The sequence below is a fragment of the Cherax quadricarinatus genome, unplaced genomic scaffold (genome assembly GCF_038502225.1).
Source record: "Cherax quadricarinatus isolate ZL_2023a unplaced genomic scaffold, ASM3850222v1 Contig548, whole genome shotgun sequence".
Taxonomy (NCBI): domain Eukaryota; kingdom Metazoa; phylum Arthropoda; class Malacostraca; order Decapoda; family Parastacidae; genus Cherax; species Cherax quadricarinatus.
The window spans coordinates 5,937-27,044 of record NW_027195574.1 but is presented as its reverse complement, the minus strand read 5'-3'; the positions used below and the strand labels follow the sequence as shown (position 1 = coordinate 27,044).

The 21,108-nt window shown below is 38.2% G+C and overlaps 1 protein-coding gene across 2 annotated transcripts in view; it reads right to left on the bottom strand.

Annotated features, from left to right (window-relative positions):
• Window positions 1-20,777, bottom strand: part of LOC128698894 (UNC-79 domain-containing protein) — a gene marked incomplete at its 5' end in the record, with an annotated part of 146,159 nt that extends 125,382 nt beyond the window's left edge. The window contains 4 exon segments of one of the 2 annotated variants that reach the window (XM_070080511.1): window positions 6,929-7,039; window positions 14,565-14,750; window positions 19,544-19,636; window positions 20,607-20,777. In XM_070080511.1, the coding sequence (XP_069936612.1) occupies window positions 6,929-7,039; window positions 14,565-14,750; window positions 19,544-19,636; window positions 20,607-20,777 (561 nt within the window). 2 annotated transcript variants of the gene reach the window in all.
• Window positions 20,778-21,108: the final 331 nt, after the last annotated feature.

The window sequence follows — 21,108 nt, the reverse complement described above, 5'->3', positions numbered from 1 at the left end:
AATGTTGGTAAGCATAGAAATGAGGATTTATTTAGCGGGTACAGGACAAGTTAGGAGGAGGTGCGGGATTACCAAAACTGTTGTCCAGAGGGCTGAGGAAGGGTTGTTGAGGTGGTTCGGACATGTAGAGAGAATGGAGCGAAACAGAATGACTTCAAGAGTGTATCAGTCTGTAGTGGAAGGAAGGCGGGGTAGGGGTCGGCCTATGAAGGGTTGGAGGGAGGGGGTAAAGGAGGTTTTGTGTGCGAGGGGCTTGGACTTCCAGCAGGCATGCTTGAGCGTGTTTGATAGGAGTGAATGGAGACAAATGGTTTTTAATACTTGACGTGCTGTTGGAGTGTGAGCAAAGTAACATTTATGAAGGGATTCAGGGAAACCGGCAGGCCGGACTTGAGTCCTGGAGATGGGAAGTACAGTGCCTGCACTCTGAAGGAGGGGTGTTAATGTTGCAGTTTAAAAACTGTAGTGTAAAGCACCCTTCTGGCAAGACAGTGATGGAGTGAATGATGGTGAAAGTTTTTCTTTTTCGGGCCACCCTGCCTTGGTGGGAATCGGCCGGTGTGATAATAAAAAAAAAAATAAGGACAACAACAGACATAATTAGGATCTTACAGTTAGTTTGAGTCTCCTCTTTATTGCCTACCAACCAACGAAGTCATTTTTATGGATTCTCATTTTCCCCTAACTTATATTTCTTTTCTCTGAGAACTATTTTGCAACATGTCTTGAAATTTTTCAATCTAATCTACATACTGTACTTTTCTAGTAATGGACACTACACTACTACTTCATAAACCAATTCAGACCCAACTTATGTTGTGAATGATTTTATTTCAGCATTTTGCATCCACACATATGAAGGGTTGTTAAAAGTTGTGCAGTGTAGCACTTTGGTGGCTCTCTACTTTATTTGTGTGATAATCCAGAGTTTCATCTTCGTCTCTTATTACCCAACCCAGTCTAGATGTACAGGCAGACCCCACTTTACAGTGCTTCACTTTACAGTGCTTCACTTTACAGTGATTCACTTTACAGTGCTTCACTTTACAGCATTTCACTAATGCAGCAGTTTTCAATTATACCCAATCTTCATTTATTCCGACTTCCTACAATAAATATATTCACCACTCACTACAGGCTAGGGATGAAAATATTTTAGGGTTAGTAATGTATGTACTATATAAGCTTTCTTCAGGCCTAGCTATATTGCTCACTTAATATATGATAGTGGACACATGTTATCAGGCTTTTTATCTTCTTTCAACGCACTGGCCGTATCCCACCGAGACGAGGTGGCCCAAAAGGAAAAACAAAAGTTTCTCCTTTAAAATTTAGTAATATATACAGGAGAAGGGGGTTACTAGCCCCTTGCTCCTGGCATTTTTAGTTGCCTCTTACGACACATATGGCTTACGGAAGAAGAATTCTCTTCCACTTCCCCATGGAGATCAGGCTTTTACATGCATTTAAAATTGAAAAAAGGCTATGATTCACTTTACAGTGATTTTCACTTTACAGCAGTAGCTTGGAACCTAACCTGCTATATAAGTGAGGCCCTCCTGTGCTAGAAGCCAAAGGTTAATAGGTAGACTTTCCAGACGAGCATGTTTTTATGGAGTAACTGACACATGAGAGCAGTGGGTAAGAGAGAATTAAAATAAAATGAACTGAAGGGGATGATTAAATGGAGGTATGAGCAATTGTAAAGAGCTTTTATGAAGATAGTGAGGCTCAGGTTAGGGTGTGTAGAAGAGAGGGAGAATACTTCCCGGTAAAAGTAGGTCTTAGACAGGGATGTGTAATGTCACCATGGTTGTTTAATATATTTATAGATGGGGTTGTAAAAGAAGTAAATGCTAGGGTGTTCGGGAGAGGGGTGGGATTAAATTATGGGGAATCAAATTCAAAATGGGAATTGACACAGTTACTTTTTGCTGATGATACTGTGCTTATGGGAGATTCTAAAGAAAAATTGCAAAGGTTAGTGGATGAGTTTGAGAATGTGTGTAAAGGTAGAAAGTTGAAAGTGAACATAGAAAAGAGTAAGGTGATGAGGGTATCAAATGATTTAGATAAAGAAAAATTGGATATCAAATTGGGGAGGAGGAGTATGGAAGAAGTGAATGTTTTCAGATACTTGGGAGTTGACGTGTTGGCGGATGGATTTATGAAGGATGAGGTTAATCATAGAATTGATGAGGGAAAAAAGGTGAGTGGTGCGTTGAGGTATATGTGGAGTCAAAAAACGTTATCTATGGAGGCAAAGAAGGGAATGTATGAAAGTATAGTAGTACCAACACTCTTATATGGATGTGAAGCTTGGGTGGTAAATGCAGCAGCGAGGAGACGGTTGGAGGCAGTGGAGATGTCCTGTCTAAGGGCAATGTGTGGTGTAAATATTATGCAGAAAATTCGGAGTGTGGAAATTAGGAGAAGGTGTGGAGTTAATAAAAGCATTAGTCAGAGGGCAGAAGAGGGGTTGTTGAGGTGGTTTGGTCATTTAGAGAGAATGGATCAAAGTAGAATGACATGGAAAGCATATAAATCTATAGGGGAAGGAAAGAGGGGTAGGGGTCGTCCTCGAAAGGGTTGGAAAGAGGGGGTAAAGGAGGTTTTGTGGGCGAGGGGCTTGGACTTCCAGCAAGCGTGCATGAGCGTGTTAGATAGGAGTGAATGGAGACGAATGATACTTGGGACCTGACGATCTGTTGGAGTGTGAGCAGGGTAATATTTAGTGAAGGGATTCAGGGAAACCGGTTATTTTCTTATAGTTGGACTTGAGTCCTGGAAATGGGAAGTACAATGCCTGCACTTTAAAGGAGGGGTTTGGGATATTGGCAGTTTGGAGGGATATGTTGTGTATCTTTATACGTATATGCTTCTAAACTGTTGTATTCTGAGCACCTTTCAATACACTAAACCTATTCACCATACAAAACATTCATACTTATTACTGCACCTATTACATACATAGAACACTTAACTCTGATATTAACCCTCCCCTCAAACATCTCCTTGCCAACCTCAACAGAACACATGACCATAACACAAGGCACAGATCACTCTTTGATGTTCCTCGTGTCCATCTCACACTATGCAAAAACTCAATGCACATAAAAGGCCCTAAAATCTGGAACTCATTACCTGTAAATATAAAAGAAACACTACCTGTTTATAAATTCAAGTCTCTTCTCAAAGATCACTTACTCACCCAAAACCAAATAAATACTGAATAACTGAACCTTATAAATTGTATATCTTAAATGTTTCTCACAATTATATCACATAAATGTTAAACCTAAAACCCAATCTAACTTTATTATTTTTTAAATACACTACCTAACAGAATACTCCATTCTACTGAATGTACAACAATGCATACAACCATATGACCTGTCTTTGTAATACTCACTTGTGCTTTATAGTTATCTGTTTACATTAAAGTTTTATCACTGATGTCATCATTGCTTAGTTCATCTTAAGTTAATTTTAAGCCAGCCCGTAATGCTATGCATAGTATAAGTGGCTTTGGCATGCTGCTCTTATCTGTATTTTTTTGTACCTCTGTATGTGTGCACAAATTTTTAAATAAATAAATAAATAAATAAATAAAAAGCAGTGATAATGTGTGAGTGTGGTGAAAGTGTTGAATGATGATGAAAGTATTTTCTTTTTGGGGATTTTCTTTCTTTTTTCGGTCACCCTGCCTCGGTGGGAGACAACCAACTTGTTGAAAAAAAAAAAAAATGAGCAATTGTTGAAAGAAAGAAGGGCTGGAGCAGGAGGAGGTAAAGGAATTATGGTATGGATTTAAGAATGCTAGTACCAGAATATGCAGTACAAGTTTATGGCTACAAAAGGGTGGATGCAGGTGGGAAGAGGAATGATGTGGTAAATATTATGATGAAAGATGAGAAAAAAATTAGCAAATCAAAGGCTTCTACAGTGCAGAAATAATATATGAAAATCAGAATATGTGGAAAAATAGAGAGATTAAATGAGCAACAGGAAGTATTAGAAGAAAGCAAATGAGAGAAAGGAGTCTTTATCAGCAAATTTTTTAAGAATATTAAGCAGTTTTTGAGAGATCAAGCATAGAAATCCAGGGTAACAAATGAACTTGGAAGGTAAGAATGATGAAGATGAGAGGTTAAATGGAGAGCTAGGAAAGATAGGGAAAATGTTTTAATAAGTTGTTAAATGCTGATGATAAATAGGAAGCAATGATTTCATGCACTAGACAGGAAGAATAAGATCTGGTAAGAGTAAAGAGGAGCCAAAGGTAAGTGTAGGCTAAAATGAATAAAGCAGATGGGATTAAGACAGAGATGCTAAAAGCAGGGCAAAGATAGTTTTGGTATGGTTGGTGTAGTTATTTAATATAAACATGAAAGAAGAGAAGGTACCTAAGGACTGATAATGAGCAAGCACAGTTCCTTTTTATAAATGAAAAAGATATACCATATTTCCCAGCATATAAGATGCTCTTTTTCCCCCAAAAAGTCTTTGAAAATCAGCCTGTGCCTTATATGCTCAAGGTCAGGGTCAAGGGTAGGCTTTGAGTTACACTTTAGCAGTTGTTTACTAACGTCACATTACAACCACTTGGAAACATCATGCCAGCAAGCAACCGAAACTTGTGCGCCTGGTGTAGTAGAAAATATGGTAAGTATATAAGAATGGTAGAATTATTATTGAAATAATGGTAAGACATGAAGTAAGACTGCAGAGGAATGAGGAGGATTCAGGAAGGGTATAGAATATGTACCGTAGACCAAGTGTTTGCACAAAAACATATAAGTGAACAATGCCTACTTAATGACAACAGGGTGGATAGGGAAGCAATATGGCAGATGTTGCAAATGTATGGAACAGGTGGTTGGCCACTAAAAGCAGAAGAGAATTTTTATGCAGATAGTTAGGGTATGTAAGAGAGAGGGGGGGATTATTTTATAGTAAAGGTAGGCATTAGAAAGGTATGAATGATGTCACTACAGTTGTTTAAGACATTTATAGAGGAGTTGTAAAACAAATGAAAGCTAGGGTGTTGGGGAAAGGAGTGAGACTGAAAGCTAATATTCTTGAAAGAAAGTGGGAGATGTTGCAGTTGCTTTTCTTGCTGACGACACAGCTCTTTTGGGAGATTCTGAGAACTGGCAAAGGTTGTACTGTGGGAATATGGTAGGGTATGTAAAAGGAAATTAAAAGTGAAGAGAGAAGAGAGAAAGGTAAAGAGAGTAAACATAAATCTAAACGATGAAAGACTGAATATCAGACTGGAGGGAGGGGGTATGGAAGAAGTAAATGTGTTTAAATATTTGTGAGTTGTCTTGTTCTCAAATGTGTCTGCAAAAGATGAGGTGAACCATAAAAATTGATGAGGGAAAAAACTGAGTGCAATGAGGCATCAGTGGAAATCAAGAATTTTATCCATGTAGGCAAAAAGAAGAATATTTCATAGTACAGTGGTACCAACACTCTTATATAGGTATGAAGCACAGGGTTTAAATGTTGCAATGAGGAGGATGTTGGTGGCAGTGAAGACGTCATATATTAGGACAATGTGTAGTGTGAATATTAAGCAGAGAATTCAGAGGTTGGAGAGCAGAAAGTGTTGAGTTATCAAAAGTATTATTCAGTGTGCTGGGGAGGGAGTGCTGAGGTGGTTTGAATATTTATATAGGATGGGGAAAAACAGGATGACTAGGAGAGAATATAAATCTGGGGAAGAGGGAAGAAAGGGGTAGAGGTCACCCCAGTAAAGGTTAGAGGGATGGAGGTAAAGGATTGTTTCAGTACTCTGAGCTTAAACATTCTACAGGTTTGTGTGAGACAGGAGTGAGTGAAGGCAAGTAGTTTCTATAACTGCGTGCTGTTGGAGCGCAAGCATAGCAACATGTATGAAAGGATTCAAGGGAAAACCATTTAGCTGGACTTGAGTCTTGGAGGTGGGAAGTACAGTGTCTGCACTCCAAATGAGGAGCAAGGATGTTGCAGTTCAAAGGGTCACCTGAACTGCGATGTCTGCATGCTTCCGGCAAGACGGTGATTGAATGAGTGATGGTAAAAGCGTTTCCTCTTCTTTGAAACACCCTACCCCATAGAGAGGGGGTCAGTGCATTAAAAAAAAAATTTTTCACAATTTGCACTCATCATTATATATATCACAGGTGAGCAAATTTCCTTGAACAAATAGCCCCTGTTCACCTAACCATCAACAGGTACTGTAGCTGGGTGTTAGGAGACTGTTGTTAATTGCTTCGTGGGGGAGGGTCAAATACTTGGCTAGGGGGGATCTCAATATGGGTATATCATATACATACATACATATACCTTGTATGAGTGAGTGTGTGTGTGTATATGTGTGTGCATATAGGATATATATTTATTTATTTATTAACACATCAGCCATTTCTGATGTGTTAGTATGTATATATAATATTATATATATATATATATATATATATATATATATATATATATATATATATATATATATATATATATATATATATATATATATATATATATATATATATTTATATATATATAATACACAAACATATATACACACACACAAACACACATATAAATATATATACACACACAATGAGCCAATTGCAAAATGTTAATCCTACAAAAAAGCATGTATTTAGTTACTTTGGCCTTGATCTTCATCATATATATATATATATATATATATATATATATATATATATATATATATATATATATATATATATATATATATATATATATATATATATATATATATATATATATATATATACACACATGTATATGGATGAGAATCATGAGCACTAAGGGGATACAAGTTAGTGTATTATACATAAAGAATTATGTCTAGATATAAAATCTAAAGTGTAAATATAAACGGGACCAATAAATCAGGCAGAAAATATGATACCTTTTGGATTTTTCGATTCCCCACTGTCAGAATTTGCAGTCTGGGATATCGAATCACTTTTCGCGGCCTGTGCCGATTTATTGAACATTGCCTTCAACACACTTGATATGTCTAGAAGAGAGAATACACACTGTAGAAAGTAACAGAGTAACTCTGTTTGGATGCTACAGCTATGAAATTAGAAGATAGAAGAGGAAAAGGGGGGTTTGAATGAGAAAGTTTCCACTGTTATATTGCTGTGACAGACAAGTGAGTCACTGTACCAATTATTTCACTGTTACACTGCAGTGACACAACTGAGCAATATATCAATTACACTGACACAGATGCAAAACTATGAAAACTTCCCCAAGGACAGAGAACACGGAAATGCAGTATAGATAAACATATCATGGTCACACTGACAGATGATAAAACATAAATAAGCATAAGAAAACAGCAACAAACAAGTTTTTTTTTTTTAGCCTCAATGCAGACACTGCATCGTAAGCTGCCAGGGAATGAGGCATTTACAAGGGGAGAGGGTGACTTCCAGGGGTCTGAGGATAAGGTGCTAACATCCATCATCTTCGTGATTATACATTCAAAGTTAGCGCAAGTACAGTATAGTGATGCCTCAGCAAGTTGAGGAGTGAGCACCTTCAAAACCTGATCCCTCTGTTTCCATGGTCATGCTGTTAGTTGTGTCACATCATCAGGGATACATATCCACTGCTTGTATGATCAATTTCCCTAATTCCATAGGTGAAAACTGAGCATTACAGGATCCTCACTCAGATTGACGGTCCCTGATTCTGTTGCACATGTGTGATAGCAACATCAGGAAGCTGTGGGCTATATTAACAATGTTTGCAAAACCATAAAGGGATCATTTTTATTAAATTATTACTATTTTTTCAAGTAATAAACCAATGAAGTTATCTCTGTAATTCAATGTCTTAAACATGTGGCAAAGTTCTGCCACATTGCCTTAACATACAAACAAGATCAAATATCTCCAGGGCTGTATTTATGGGTTATTTTAAATCTCAAATAATTGCTCATACACCATTATTAGTACTATTAACATTCTTAAATCACAGAAAATGCTGGTTTTCAACATCTGAAATATAGCCCCTGACTTAAGAGTACAGTAATATAAATATCAAAGCCACAAAAGTTTTGTTTTCCCTCTGATGAATGAATGAATATTTTCCCATGCTATGCATTCTGTTTTATTGAATGAGTGTCTGCAGAGAAATAAGAATTAAATAAAACCAAGTCCTAACAAAGCATGACAAAAACAGAGACAGCAATAAGTGAACACCTGGTCAAACAAGTTGTGAAACAGGGAGATGGCCAACACCAACCAATCAAACACATCTTACATACATCAACATAAGTCTAATTAAAAACTAACACTGAGAAACCCAATTAACATGTGTGAAAATGAAATGAAAAACAAACATCACATGTATTTGTTAGAATTATCTGTGGAGTTAAAACAACTAAATAATAAAGTGAAATTAAAAAGAAAATAATGTATATGATTGACACAGATCTTAGCCAATTAAACAAATTTGTTAAAACATTTAAAGCACTGACATTAACTGGCTAAGACATGAGTCAGTGATGTAAACCAAATCATACAATATATATAAAATTTGTGGGATTTTGTATCATTTTACCCATTACTTTTTCTACCTGTAAATATAATGGGTGTCCTACACTGTCAAAATAGGTAAACATGGTCTGCAAAACAATTAATGTACTACAGATTTCAACAAGGAATTTATTCACTAATTTGCTATTCCTGCAAAGTATTAGAGCTGGCTGAAGTAATTAGTGGTAGAGCCTTGGAATAAAGGTGATCATATCCTTTCTGAAAAACTCATTAAATTAATTTGTAAAACAATAAAATTCCATTTATATTGGAAAGGGGCAGCATGCCTCATTCACACCAATACTCACCTCTCAGGTCCAAGCAAGGGTGCAGTCTGCATCTTACACTCAGTAAAAAGTTTCCTTCACCACCCCTTGCTAAGATACCTTAGTAGATATGACTAATGTCTGCCAAAGACTGACTAATCCTCACACACCTATCAGCATTCAGAACATAACAGCTGGGAAAGGTCAAGAATCCATGGAGCTCCCCACCACATAAATGAACCTTTCTAATTAAAATGAAAGTTTCTGCTGAGGGAACTTATGAAGCCCACCGGAATCATATATACACTGCCTCGTAACAGAGAAAACAACTACAGGATAGGAGCTAACCAAAAGAGAGTAAGGAGAAACAAATCCTGCCACTACATATATACCAAGCACCCCTACAGAAACCAGCATGCAAGCCCCAAGCCTAGTCATAGGCAATGAACTCCTCCCTCCCAATACACAAGTGAAAGACCCACCAATGACAGTCCAGAAATCAGTACAACCAATAGAGCAACTCCTCACCTAACTGTAAGATAAGAAACTTGGGATGTCTATTATGGAAGAAGGCCCAGGCAGGGAGATGCCCTCAACCTCATTTTTCCTCATTTTTATAAACCATGTTGCTGCCAGCCCAGACTTCAGGAGGAAAACATGATTACACCAAGGGCTCAGCAGGACATCATAACATAGTCCACTGTCTAAGGCAACCATACTGTTTCATGAATTGCTCTTAGATAAGATCTGTGATGAGAAGAACAGAAAAAATAGATAAGAAAGCTTACTGATTTCCTGTAGACGGTGTGATAAATGTTGTGTCCTGATGCTGTCAGATCACAGCTGGGACACCTTTAAAAAGGAAGGGGGAGGAATACCTAAGAGATATCCAGACAGCACAAAGGCCCTGCCTAGGTAGATCATAGGTCAAAGAAGGATGATCCATTGATAATTCAAATTGTCAATCTCCCCCCCCACACACACAGAGGAGGGTCAGGGGAGACATGATAACGACATACAAAATACTGCGTGGAATCGACAAGGTGGACAGAGACAGGATGTTCCAGAGATGGGACACAGAAACAAGGGGTCACAATTGGAAGCTGAAGACTCAGATGAGTCAAAGGGATGTTAGGAAGTATTTCTTCAGTCATAGAGTAGTTAGGAAGTGGAATAGTCTGGCAAGCGATGTAGTGGAGGCAGGAACTATACATAGTTTTAAGACGAGGTATGATAAAGCTCATGGAGCAGGGGGAGAGAGGACCTAGTAGCAGTCGGTGAAGAGGTGGGGCCAGGAGCTGAGTCTCAACCCCTGCAACCACAATTAGGCGAGTACAAACTCACACACACACACACACACGAAAGAAAAAACAACTAAAATAAAAAGTCTCACCTCCAAGGAACAGGGAGCAAGCCTGGAGCAAGATCCTGGAATCAGGAGGATGGTAGGCACAGCACTTGGTAAAAGATACTTGGCTGGTGAGCTGCAAGACACTGACAGCCAGTGGCCGATGGAAGCAGAACACCAAGGAAACAGAATCTGCACTGCATGAAGAGACAAGAGCTAGGACAGGTAGACAGATGTGAAGAAGTGTTGCGCCCTTGCAGACAAGAAGTGAGCAATGACTAACAGGCATCAGGTGCATGAGATGAGCATACCATGTGTATGGGATGCACTCAACTGGTCTGAAGATAGGCAGAATGTCTAGGAGAGTCGCCACAAAGTGGAGAAAAGAGCTGAAGAATGCCCCACACAAGACAGAATTTTGGTGATGCCACAAAGTGCAAAGCTAATAGAGCAGGACTCATGAAATCGTAATGACACGATTGCAAACAAACCTTACCACGGGCAGGATTTGAACCCGCGGTCAAAGAGTCTCAAAACTCCAGACCATCGCGTTAGCCACTGGACCAGCTAGCCACAATAAGATTCGTCCAACTAGGTATATTTCTACACCATTTGTGGTCACAGTGGTGCCTATGCTAACCTTCCTATGGTGTAGAAATATACCTAGTTGGACGAATCTTATTGTGGCTAGCTGGTCCAGTGGCTAACGCGATGTTCTGGAGTTTTGAGACTCTCTGACCGCAGGTTCAAATCCCGCCCCTGGTATGGCTAATAGAGCAGTAGAGGAAACTCGCCCAGGAAGGACTAACTTCCCAAAATACCACAAGCCTAATGGAGATTTTCAAGACAAGCAGTCTCATGCTATGATAAGATACAAAAATGGAGCTGTCACCACCCAAAAGAATTTACAAAAAAACAGGAGGCTTGCAAACTTATCTTAGCAAAAACCACTAAGAGAGTTTAGTGTTATACTGACAAGAAACAAGCAAAAAATTATACATGAAGAAATAAAAAATTATCATCATATTTATGAGGAGGAACTTAACCCAGTACAGACAAAGGAGAGATGCTGACACAAGGGCAATCAATGGATGGCTAGAATGTGGGGCTTTGCTAGGCTCCCAACTGATGCTGGATATAACTAGCAAACTAACTTAGTAAGTAGTGCTGAATGGGACCTATATTGAGTGTAAAGAGACTTGAGAGACAAGTTTTGATTTGAATGACGCATAGCATTTTCCAGTGAGAGCCCCTTCAATCCTTCAACTGCTAAATAGAAAAAAGGTATAAACCTATCAAGATACTCACAGCTAATATTTAGTGTAAATTAGATTTTATAGGTAAGCATATTTGGGAAGAACTATTCAAAAAAAAAAAGATTGAAAGAGGAATAGAAAAGTGGTTGAAAAATGGCATAAGTGTTCACTGAATAAGATTTCCATAAGAATACGAAACTATTTTTTTTTTTAACCTTAATGACCATCTTATGCAAAGGCTGGGCAACCCAAAGCAGAAAATACATTCAATATCATTCATGCAACTGATCTTGCCAGAAGTGTGCTGACATCACAAATCAGATTACCCTCTGACGGCAACATCCCCACCCCCTCCTTCAGAGTTCTGGTACTGCCCTTTCCCCCTCTAGAACACAAATCTGGCTATCTCCCCAAATCCCTCCATAAAACTTCTACTCACACTCCAACAGTATATCCATGAAAAAAAGTTGCCTCCATTCACTCCTCTCTAACACACTCACACTCACTCAAGCCCCTAAAACTCAAAGCCTCTTTTACATAGGTAGTGCTAGAGTTTCTATACTGTGAGGCTTGGGGTAGTTATCTGGTTGGAAGGGGCACTAGGAGACTTGCTTTGAAGCAGTGTTATTATTACTACTTTTATTTAGGGGTGTTGGGGAAGCTAAACTTCCCTAAGCATTCCCTTGGTAATGCTAATTCTTTTTTATCCCCTCCCTTCAAACATTTCTGGGATGATCCTTACCCTTCCTACCTTCCATCCCAGAGTTATACACCCTCTTCATCATCCTATCTCTCTCCATCCTCTCTACCTACCCAGACCACCTCTGAATTATACTCTTGGTCACCATACAGCCTTTTAATTTCTATGCTCTGAATTCTCTGCATGATATTTGCATCACACATTGCTCTTAAATATGACATTTCCACTGTCTGTAATCTCCTCCTTCCTGCAGCATTCAAAACCCATGCCTCACACCCATATAAAGGTGTTCATACTGTTTTGTTTAGCTTTTGTCTCCACAGATAAACTTCTTTCTACAGATGCCTTGATACACTATCCTTCCCCCCCCCCCCTCATCTTTTCTATGGTTCACTTTGTCTTTCACAGACCCACCTACTGATATGTCCCTTCCCAAATATCTAAATACATCCATTTCCTCCATACTCCCTTACTCCAATCTGAAATTCAATTTATCAATGCCTAAACTTTTTGTTACCCTCATCACCTTGCTCTTTTCCACATTCATTTTTAGTTTCCTTCTTTTACATACCTTCCCAAATTCATCCACCAACCTTTGCAACATGTCTTCAGAATCCTCCCAAAAGAACTGGATCATCAGCAAAGAGCAACTGTGATAACTCTTACTTTGTATCACACACCTCTTCCCAATATCCTAGCATTCACCTCTTTTACAACCTCATTTATAAATGTGTTAAGTAACTATGAAGACATTATGCATACCTGTGTTAATCCTACTTTCACAGGAAAATAGTCCTCCCTTCCTCCTACATACCCTAACCTGAGCTTCACTCTTTGTAACCCACCTCCTATTCCATACATTTTCAAAATCTGCCACGTGGCTCCCTGATCCATCCTATCATATACCTTTTCTAAATCAAAAAATTAAATTAACAGCTCTTTACCCTTATCTAAATACTGCCCACTTACATGCTTTAATGTAAACATTTGGTCTACACATCCCCCACCCTTCCTAAAACCTCCCAGCTCCTTGGTAATCGTACTTTTTGTCTTATTCCTAATCTATTCAAAAATAATTCTTCCATAAACTTTACTTATTATACTCAACAGGCTCATCCCCCTATATTGTTTACATTCTCTCTCTTGTCCCCTTTTTTTACCCTTACAAAGGAACTATGCACACTTTGAGGCAATCCTTCAGTTCCTTTCCTTCTTTCATACACACAGAATGTGCAGGTCATCTGCGTATTCATGCATATATTGAAGAAACGCACCAACCACTCAACACTTATCTCCACCTGCTTTTAACATGTCTTAATCTCACTTAAACCAGCCTCTTTACACCTTTACATTCTACCCTCTGCCTCACACGTTTTCCCTATTTCCCTTCCTATACTATGTTATCTCCCCATGTTCCATGCCTGAAATTACTGCTTCCCAACATGAGTAACATTCAACAATTCACCAAAATATCCTGGCCATCTTTCCAGTACCTCCATCCCTCTCAGTTAACATCTCCCCTCCTTTATTTTTAACTGCTAAGTCCATCTATTCTCCAGGCTTCCTCACTTTATGCTTCCCTCTTCACAACAGCCTCTCTTATTCTCAGAAAAATTGACTGATAAGGACTTACCTGTTCTCTCACTGGCTCTCTTTTTGAACTCCCTCTCTACTCTTTTAACCTCCCTCTTCCTCTTTATATACACTTCCTCTCATTTATCTTTTTTTGCTTAGGAAAACCTATCATTTTCTAATTTTTCCTCCCTTACTACCCTCTCTACCTCATTATGCCATCACTGTAATGTAGCAAAAAAAATACTACAAACTGTAGAAAAATTTCATTTAAATTCAATGAAATTATGTAGCACAAAGCCTCACTGCTTCACGATGAAAACTGTACGAAGCCACAATCATACAGACTAATACTGAAAAAAGATATTAATAGCTAATATTTTTCATCAGATTCACTACAACATTGTAAGGTGAGGGACTGATTACCTGATCTTGAAAATGGTTAGGTAACACTGGATTCCACTGTTCACTGATGGGAGCAGAATAGAAGTGGATTGAAATGTTTAGTGTAAATGTATAAATTTCCTTGGTCAAACTGCAATTAAAACATACACATTCCAGTAACCCTGAAAAATAAATTATTATACAATGATAGTACAGTATGCCATAATCACCTCAGCTCTGAAAGCCTAAAATAAAGAAATAGAGTTAATATATTACTTTTAATAACATTTTATTGCCATGACCAATATAAATATTGAGTTCACTGAGGCTCTGTAGAGTAAAATAGTATTTAATAAGGTAGCACATGTAACAATCTGATTATACTTCTTGTTTATTACAGCTTATTTGCACTGTTGTAGAAAAATTACTGATAATACTTAAACCACTTTTGTTCAAACACAAACTCACCACTAAATTTAATATGTACACCTCTGCGATCATACAAAGTTGGGTTGAGGTTTGGCCAATAATAGAAAAGAAGGTTGGCAGCAGGAGGGCGGGAGGTTGGCGTTCCATATGCAATAACACACAGTAGATCCTTTACGATGTCCGCCTTTAATGCCATGAGGCATTCCAGCAGCTCACAATGAAAGGCTGTAATTAATCACCGTTTTAATATTTAATATAGATATATATTCTGAACATCACAGAATTTATATATTTTATTTACTTTTTTCAACATCGGTCGTATCCCAATGAGGCAGGGTGACCTTAAAAGGTTTTCCTCTTAAAATTTAGTAATTTATACAAGAGAAGTGGTTACTAGTCCCTTGCTTCCAGCATTTCAGTCGCTTCTTATGACACGCATGGCTTATGGAGGAAGAATTCTTTTCCACTTCCCCATGGAGAATATATTTTATTGATGCTATATAATGTCAACTAATATTAGGTTGTATTTAGAATGCTAGGTAAATGGGCACAGATGTTACTGTGACATTAGTTGCATCTGTATCTATTTACCTAAAATTTTGTCGGTAATTCTATCATTATTACTACATTCAGAATGGTTTAACAGAATTAAGCTCACTCATACTGTGCTAATCAGGCAAAGTTAAATGAGCTTGCTAAATTTATTTCATGGCAAAATTAAAAAAAAATTGCATACCTTGTAAATTCAAATAAATATATTGATGCAAAAGACAGAAATTTAAAAAATCTATTTTAAAAGAGGTTTCACTAGTTGGTCAAACTGTTGAAGATTGGCTTACCATTTATACTCAAGTGCTGTACTATGTAGGTTGGTTTTATTGATAGACCCCTGCCACATTAGAAAAAATCCTTACCCTTCCATATAACTTGTGTAAGTCTCCTCTAGTTTTGAGAGCAGTTTTATCACCAGCTGAGACTTCAAGTACAGTACTGTACTGCACTGAGTGTTGATAATGTAGGGAAACATTACCTCCTAATTTTCATGCAGTACTGTGAATGTATGGAGTGGAAGATAGAGAAAGAGTCTTGTTTATTATAATCTCAGCTATCTAGAGAGAACTAGAAGTAGCCAGATTGTAGCTAGTACTTCTCAACAGATAACCTATATATGGACTGGGCAGACACACAGATAAGTCTCCTTACGTCCGCTGTCTCTGTTCACCCACAGTAAAAATGTACCTAGGTGTCAGACAACTGTTGCACATCACATCCTGGGGGATGGTCAGACGGTCTGAGGAACTCAAAGTCTCTCATATGACCTAATGTTTCATGCTGAGGAGATACAAAGCCACCAAACTCTGCAACAAAATCTAGCCCACCCTCCAGGTATGGGACTGCATGAAAGAGTTGCCAATCAATTATCACAAGGGTAAGAAAGGCTAATTTCATGGGGAAGAATTTAGTGACTGTTTCTTTTTTTACACATTTCTCCCCTAAAAGTACACAAGTACCAAGTAGAGGCCCTTAAATTAGATCCCAAGGACATTAGGCCTGTTATGTTGCTTGGTAACACCTGCTCACCCCGGGGATGAAAAAATTTAGCAGCAGTTATAGTAAATTAAGGCCATGTTTCTGCTCTCTATTACCACCTCTCTAATCCAACCTATGGCTCAGAGGGTTACTGTAACCAGCAGTACCAGTCTAGGTACTTTCATGAAGTGCTGCAAGTGACTGAGGAGAAGTTACAACAATGAGAAATAAATTTCATAACTGAGAATTAAGAAACAATCTACATTAATGGATAATCTACATTAATGGACACCCTTTTATCCCCATAGTCTGTTAAATCAATGGTTCATTCTACTTTGCATTTACTCAAAAGATTTTTCTAATCAATAGAAGCACTAAATTTTAATAGATTTGCTTCTACGGCACACAATATCACTGGTGACAATGCTGGCTATACAATACAATTTTTATTTCCTTGCAAGATTACATTGATATTATGTGATTACAATAATGAGTTGCAATGCAAAGAGAGCCACTATCATGCCATGGCATTATGAGCTAACTAAATTTAATGGCTTACATACTACTTAATACTAAAGAAATTAATCATAGTTTGTATGAGTTGCACAACTGTTTTTATTTATAGTAGAAAATAGGTTTATTCAATTTACAATCTGGGGATGTTATATTGGGACTGGGTGAAATTATTTTGTAAGTTTTGTACATGTATATCAGTAATAATTATTTAAATTATATTATGGGAATATAACATTCTGAGTTGTTGATAGTAGTTTACAGTATGAGCATGCTAAAATTTGGTGTAAGGCAGCAATGGTTTGGGGTAGGTATCTATACTACAATGTAGTATTAAATAATGTATGGACTTTGGGCATCTAGTTTTGAAGTTTTTAGATTTAGGTAACTGGGAGATTTTTTGGTAAGGTTAAATATTTAGTTTTGGGTTATTTAGTTTAGGGTGAGTAGGTGGTTTCTGAGAAGTCTTAAATTGATGTTCAGTCTGGGTTACTTTAGTATTTACTGGTAATGTATTCCAAATTCTGGGGCCCTTCATGTGCATTGAGTTTTTATACAGTGTGATTTGGACACGGGGTATATCAAAAAGTGATCTGTGTCTTGTGTTATGGTCATGTGTCCTGTTAAGGTTGGCTAGGAGAAGCTTGAGTGGTGGGTTTATGTTTGAGTGTAGTGTACTATATATGTAGCAGGCACAAGAATAAGTATGGATGTTCTTTATGGTGAGCAGTTTTAGACTTTTGAATATTGGTGGAGTATGTTGTCTGGAGTGGGAATTTGTCATCATTCTGACTGCTGCCTTTTGCTGGGTTATTAGTGGTCTTAGGTGATTTAAAGTTGTTGATCCCCAGGAACAAATTCCATATGTGAGGTAAGGGTAGATGAGTGAGTGATACAGTGCAAGGAGAACTGAATGTGGAACACAGTCTGGAACCCACACCTGGTCAAGCACATCAAGAAGTTAGAGAAAGTACAAAGGTTTGCAACAAGGCTAGTCCCAGAGCTCAAGGAAATGTCGTACGAGGAAAGGTTAAGGGAAATCGGACTGACGACATTGGAGGACAGAAGGGTCAGGGGAGACATGATAACGACATACAAGATACTGCGGGGAATAGACAAGGTGGACAGAGATAGAATGTTCCAGAGAGGGGACACAGGGACAAGGGGTCACAACTGGAAGCTGAAGACTCAGACGAGTCACAGGGACGTTAGGAAGTATTTCTTCAGTCATAAAGTTGTCAGGAAGTGGAATAGCCTAGCAAGTGAAGTAGTGGAGGCAGGAACCATACATAGTTTTAAGAAGAGGTATGATACAGCTCAGGAAGCAGAGAGAGGACCTAGTGGCGATCAGTGAAGAGGTGGGGCCAGGAGCTGAGTCTCGACCCCTGCAACCACAATTAGGTGAGTACAATTAGGTGAGTACAGTACCGTATCTTTGACAGTATGCCTACTGTCTTAGAGATTTTCTTGGAATTTTGTTGTATATATGTCTGGAATTTGAGGTTACTGTCAAGGTGGATGCCCAGGAATTTTCCCTCTGTGAATCTTGTGATAGGTGATCCGTTTAGCGCTGTGTTAAGTGGGACATTTGTAGTTCTGTTTCCAAACTGAGGTTAAGCTTATTAGTCATCATCCAGGTAGATATTTTCTGCAATTCAGCATTAATAGTGTTGGCCAGTATGTCTGGGTTTGGGTGAGAGAAGATGTATGTTGTGTCATCTGTAAATAATATGGGTTTGAGTAGTTATGATGCATTCGGTAGGTCAGTGATGTAAATGAGAAAGAGGAGTGGGCCGAGGACACTTCCTTGTGGGACCCCAGCTGTAATTGGTTGTGTGGAAGAGTTTGCTCCATTTGTGTATACATATTGGCTTCTGTTACTAAGATATGAGTTTAGGTAGTTGAGGGAGTGCCCTCTTATACCATAGTGTTAATTTAATGTGCAGCAAATCATGGTAGACTGTATCGAAAGCTTTACATAGATCAATGAACATTCCCAGCGGGACTTCTTTCTTCTCAAGAGCAGTGTATATTAGTTCTAGCATGTATATAATAGCATCATTCGTGTTTTTATTAGTCCTGAATCCAAACTGACAGGGGTTGAGTATGTTGTGTGAGACGAGTTCAAAATACAAGAAAGGCAGCTGGCCTGTTGATGATTTCAAGGGTCACCACTGTGTTGAAAATGGTATAAAATACTGACAAGTTGATCATTAAGACACACGTGCAACAGTTGGGTATCTTTATTGTTGAAATGTTTTTGCCTACACAGCAGGCTTCTTCAGTCAAATACAGGCATAGTAGTGAAATGAAGATGTAATCAGTCCATCAACCTTGGAGATATAAGGTAGTTACTCTCTCAGCCTGGAAAAGAGTTCAGCTCCATGGTCCTGGAACAATATCATTACAGACCAGGCTAAGGGACTGACCACCTCATATCTCCAAGGTTGATGGACTAATTATATCATCTTCATTTCATTATTACACTTGCTGTATTTGACTGAAGAACCCTACTGTGTAGACAAAACATTTCAATAATAAAGATACCCAACTGTTGCACATGTGTCTTAATCATCACCGCTACTGCAACCCAGTCCTGGACCAGTCCTCCAGGTTGCTGGCCTGATCAACCAGGTTATTGGTGAAAGCACCATGCAGACCACCATAAGCATCATAGCCCAACTATCAGGAACTACCTGGAGTAACCAATCAAGTTCCCCTAGCCTAAGTCAACAAAAAAAACTCATTCCATCATGTTGCTACACCCCCAACAAAGAGTAACTGGATATCAGCTGTTGCTGTTCACCAAAACACCTGATATACAATAACACATCTTACTGTAAGTCCAGAAACTTTTTTTTTTTTTTTTTTTTTTGTTATCCATCATTTCTTGTTCCAAAACTGTTCAGAGAATAGGTGGATGTTAATAAGAAATTAATAATACATTCTACTGCTCCCATAAAAGGGTATCTTACCAGAGTTATCTGTATACTGGAAGATCATCATCAAAACAGCAGGAACTGACGCAGCTGCATAATTTTCCTCTTCACCCTCAGCAGCAGATGCACCTAAAGTAATAAAATTTATACTAAAGACTTTCCATTCAACTAAGCAATACATATTCTCTCATTCTCAAAAATAACAAAAAAGGCACAATACCGTGACTGGAACGATACATAAATAACCCGCACATAAAAGAGAGAAAATACGACGACGTTTCGGTCCGACTTGGACCATTGACTTTGTCAATGTGTTTCTCTCATTCTCATCCTCACATTCTCTCTCTTTCTTTCTCATTCTCTCAGTTTCTCTCATTCTCTCTTTCTCACCATTTATCAAGTCAACAATCACTTCAGAGTGTTCTTTTAATTTCACTGTATGTATATTAATACAGTACAGTATTTTGTACTCCATATACAGTACAGCAATTGAAAGCAGCTCATTACTGGATGGAGAATTGAGCCTCCTTGTGCTGAATGAAAGTTTTATGCACATGATTTAATCATATTCATTTCAGGTTTACAAGCATTTGGATCCTATTTGATATTTCCTTGAAAATTTTAGCAGAAAAGTATAAATGAAATATTTTCCCTGAAATGCATCTCTGATTATAAAACTTTCATGTGCAACTACTGCATACAGGTCATTCAGCAATGTAGGTAAGACAAAACTTGTGAGAGTACAGCTCTTGCTGCTACAGCACGAGGCTGTCATAATGCCAAAGTGGGAAAAAGGGACAGCAAGAAGCAAAGGAAAATAGTTACAAGTTTTGAGAGTGAAAAAAAGGGGAAAAAAATGAATTCACAGACATTACGGTAAGTCAGAATGATATACGAGCAAAGTGTGATAACACAGTAATGACCTGCTGTAACAATATAATAGCACACTGTAGCACACAGCACAATACTCACCCACAATAACTGGAGAGATATATAATAATAACACAATGTAACAAAATAAAACAAAACTCATGAACAGAAAACAGAAGAATATACAATACTGTAACAGCTCGGTGTAGTACAGTAGCACTATACTCACCTACTGTGACTGGAAGAATATAATAGCACAGTGTAGTAATCAGCTGATGATGCAGTGTGTCTGGTATGGAAGTCATCATGGATGCCACAAGATATGGCAGAGTATCAATCACCTTGCGCTCCAAGAAGACCACCAGGCAGGCCATGGTATTCAGCAGTGCCTGACCAAACACTAGTAAAACATAAATAACATATGTTATCAATTACATATGAGGAAAATATTTAAGGTGCTACTATAACAAGTGACAAGTGTATAATGTATATAAATGGGACTTATTTTGATTAGCCAACACTTAGATGATCATAAGAAAAGCAGAATATGCCAAAATAATAGGGCTCTAAGTGGATCAGGAAATCAATGCCTCGTCCATGGCCAGGCTCAGACAAGGCCTCCTAATATGAAAATGAAACACAACACTTTTCATGGATTTCAAGAGTTTTCCTACTCACAGCCCAGCTAGATCTAAGCTGGCAAAATGGTGGATACAGCTCTCCAAATCACC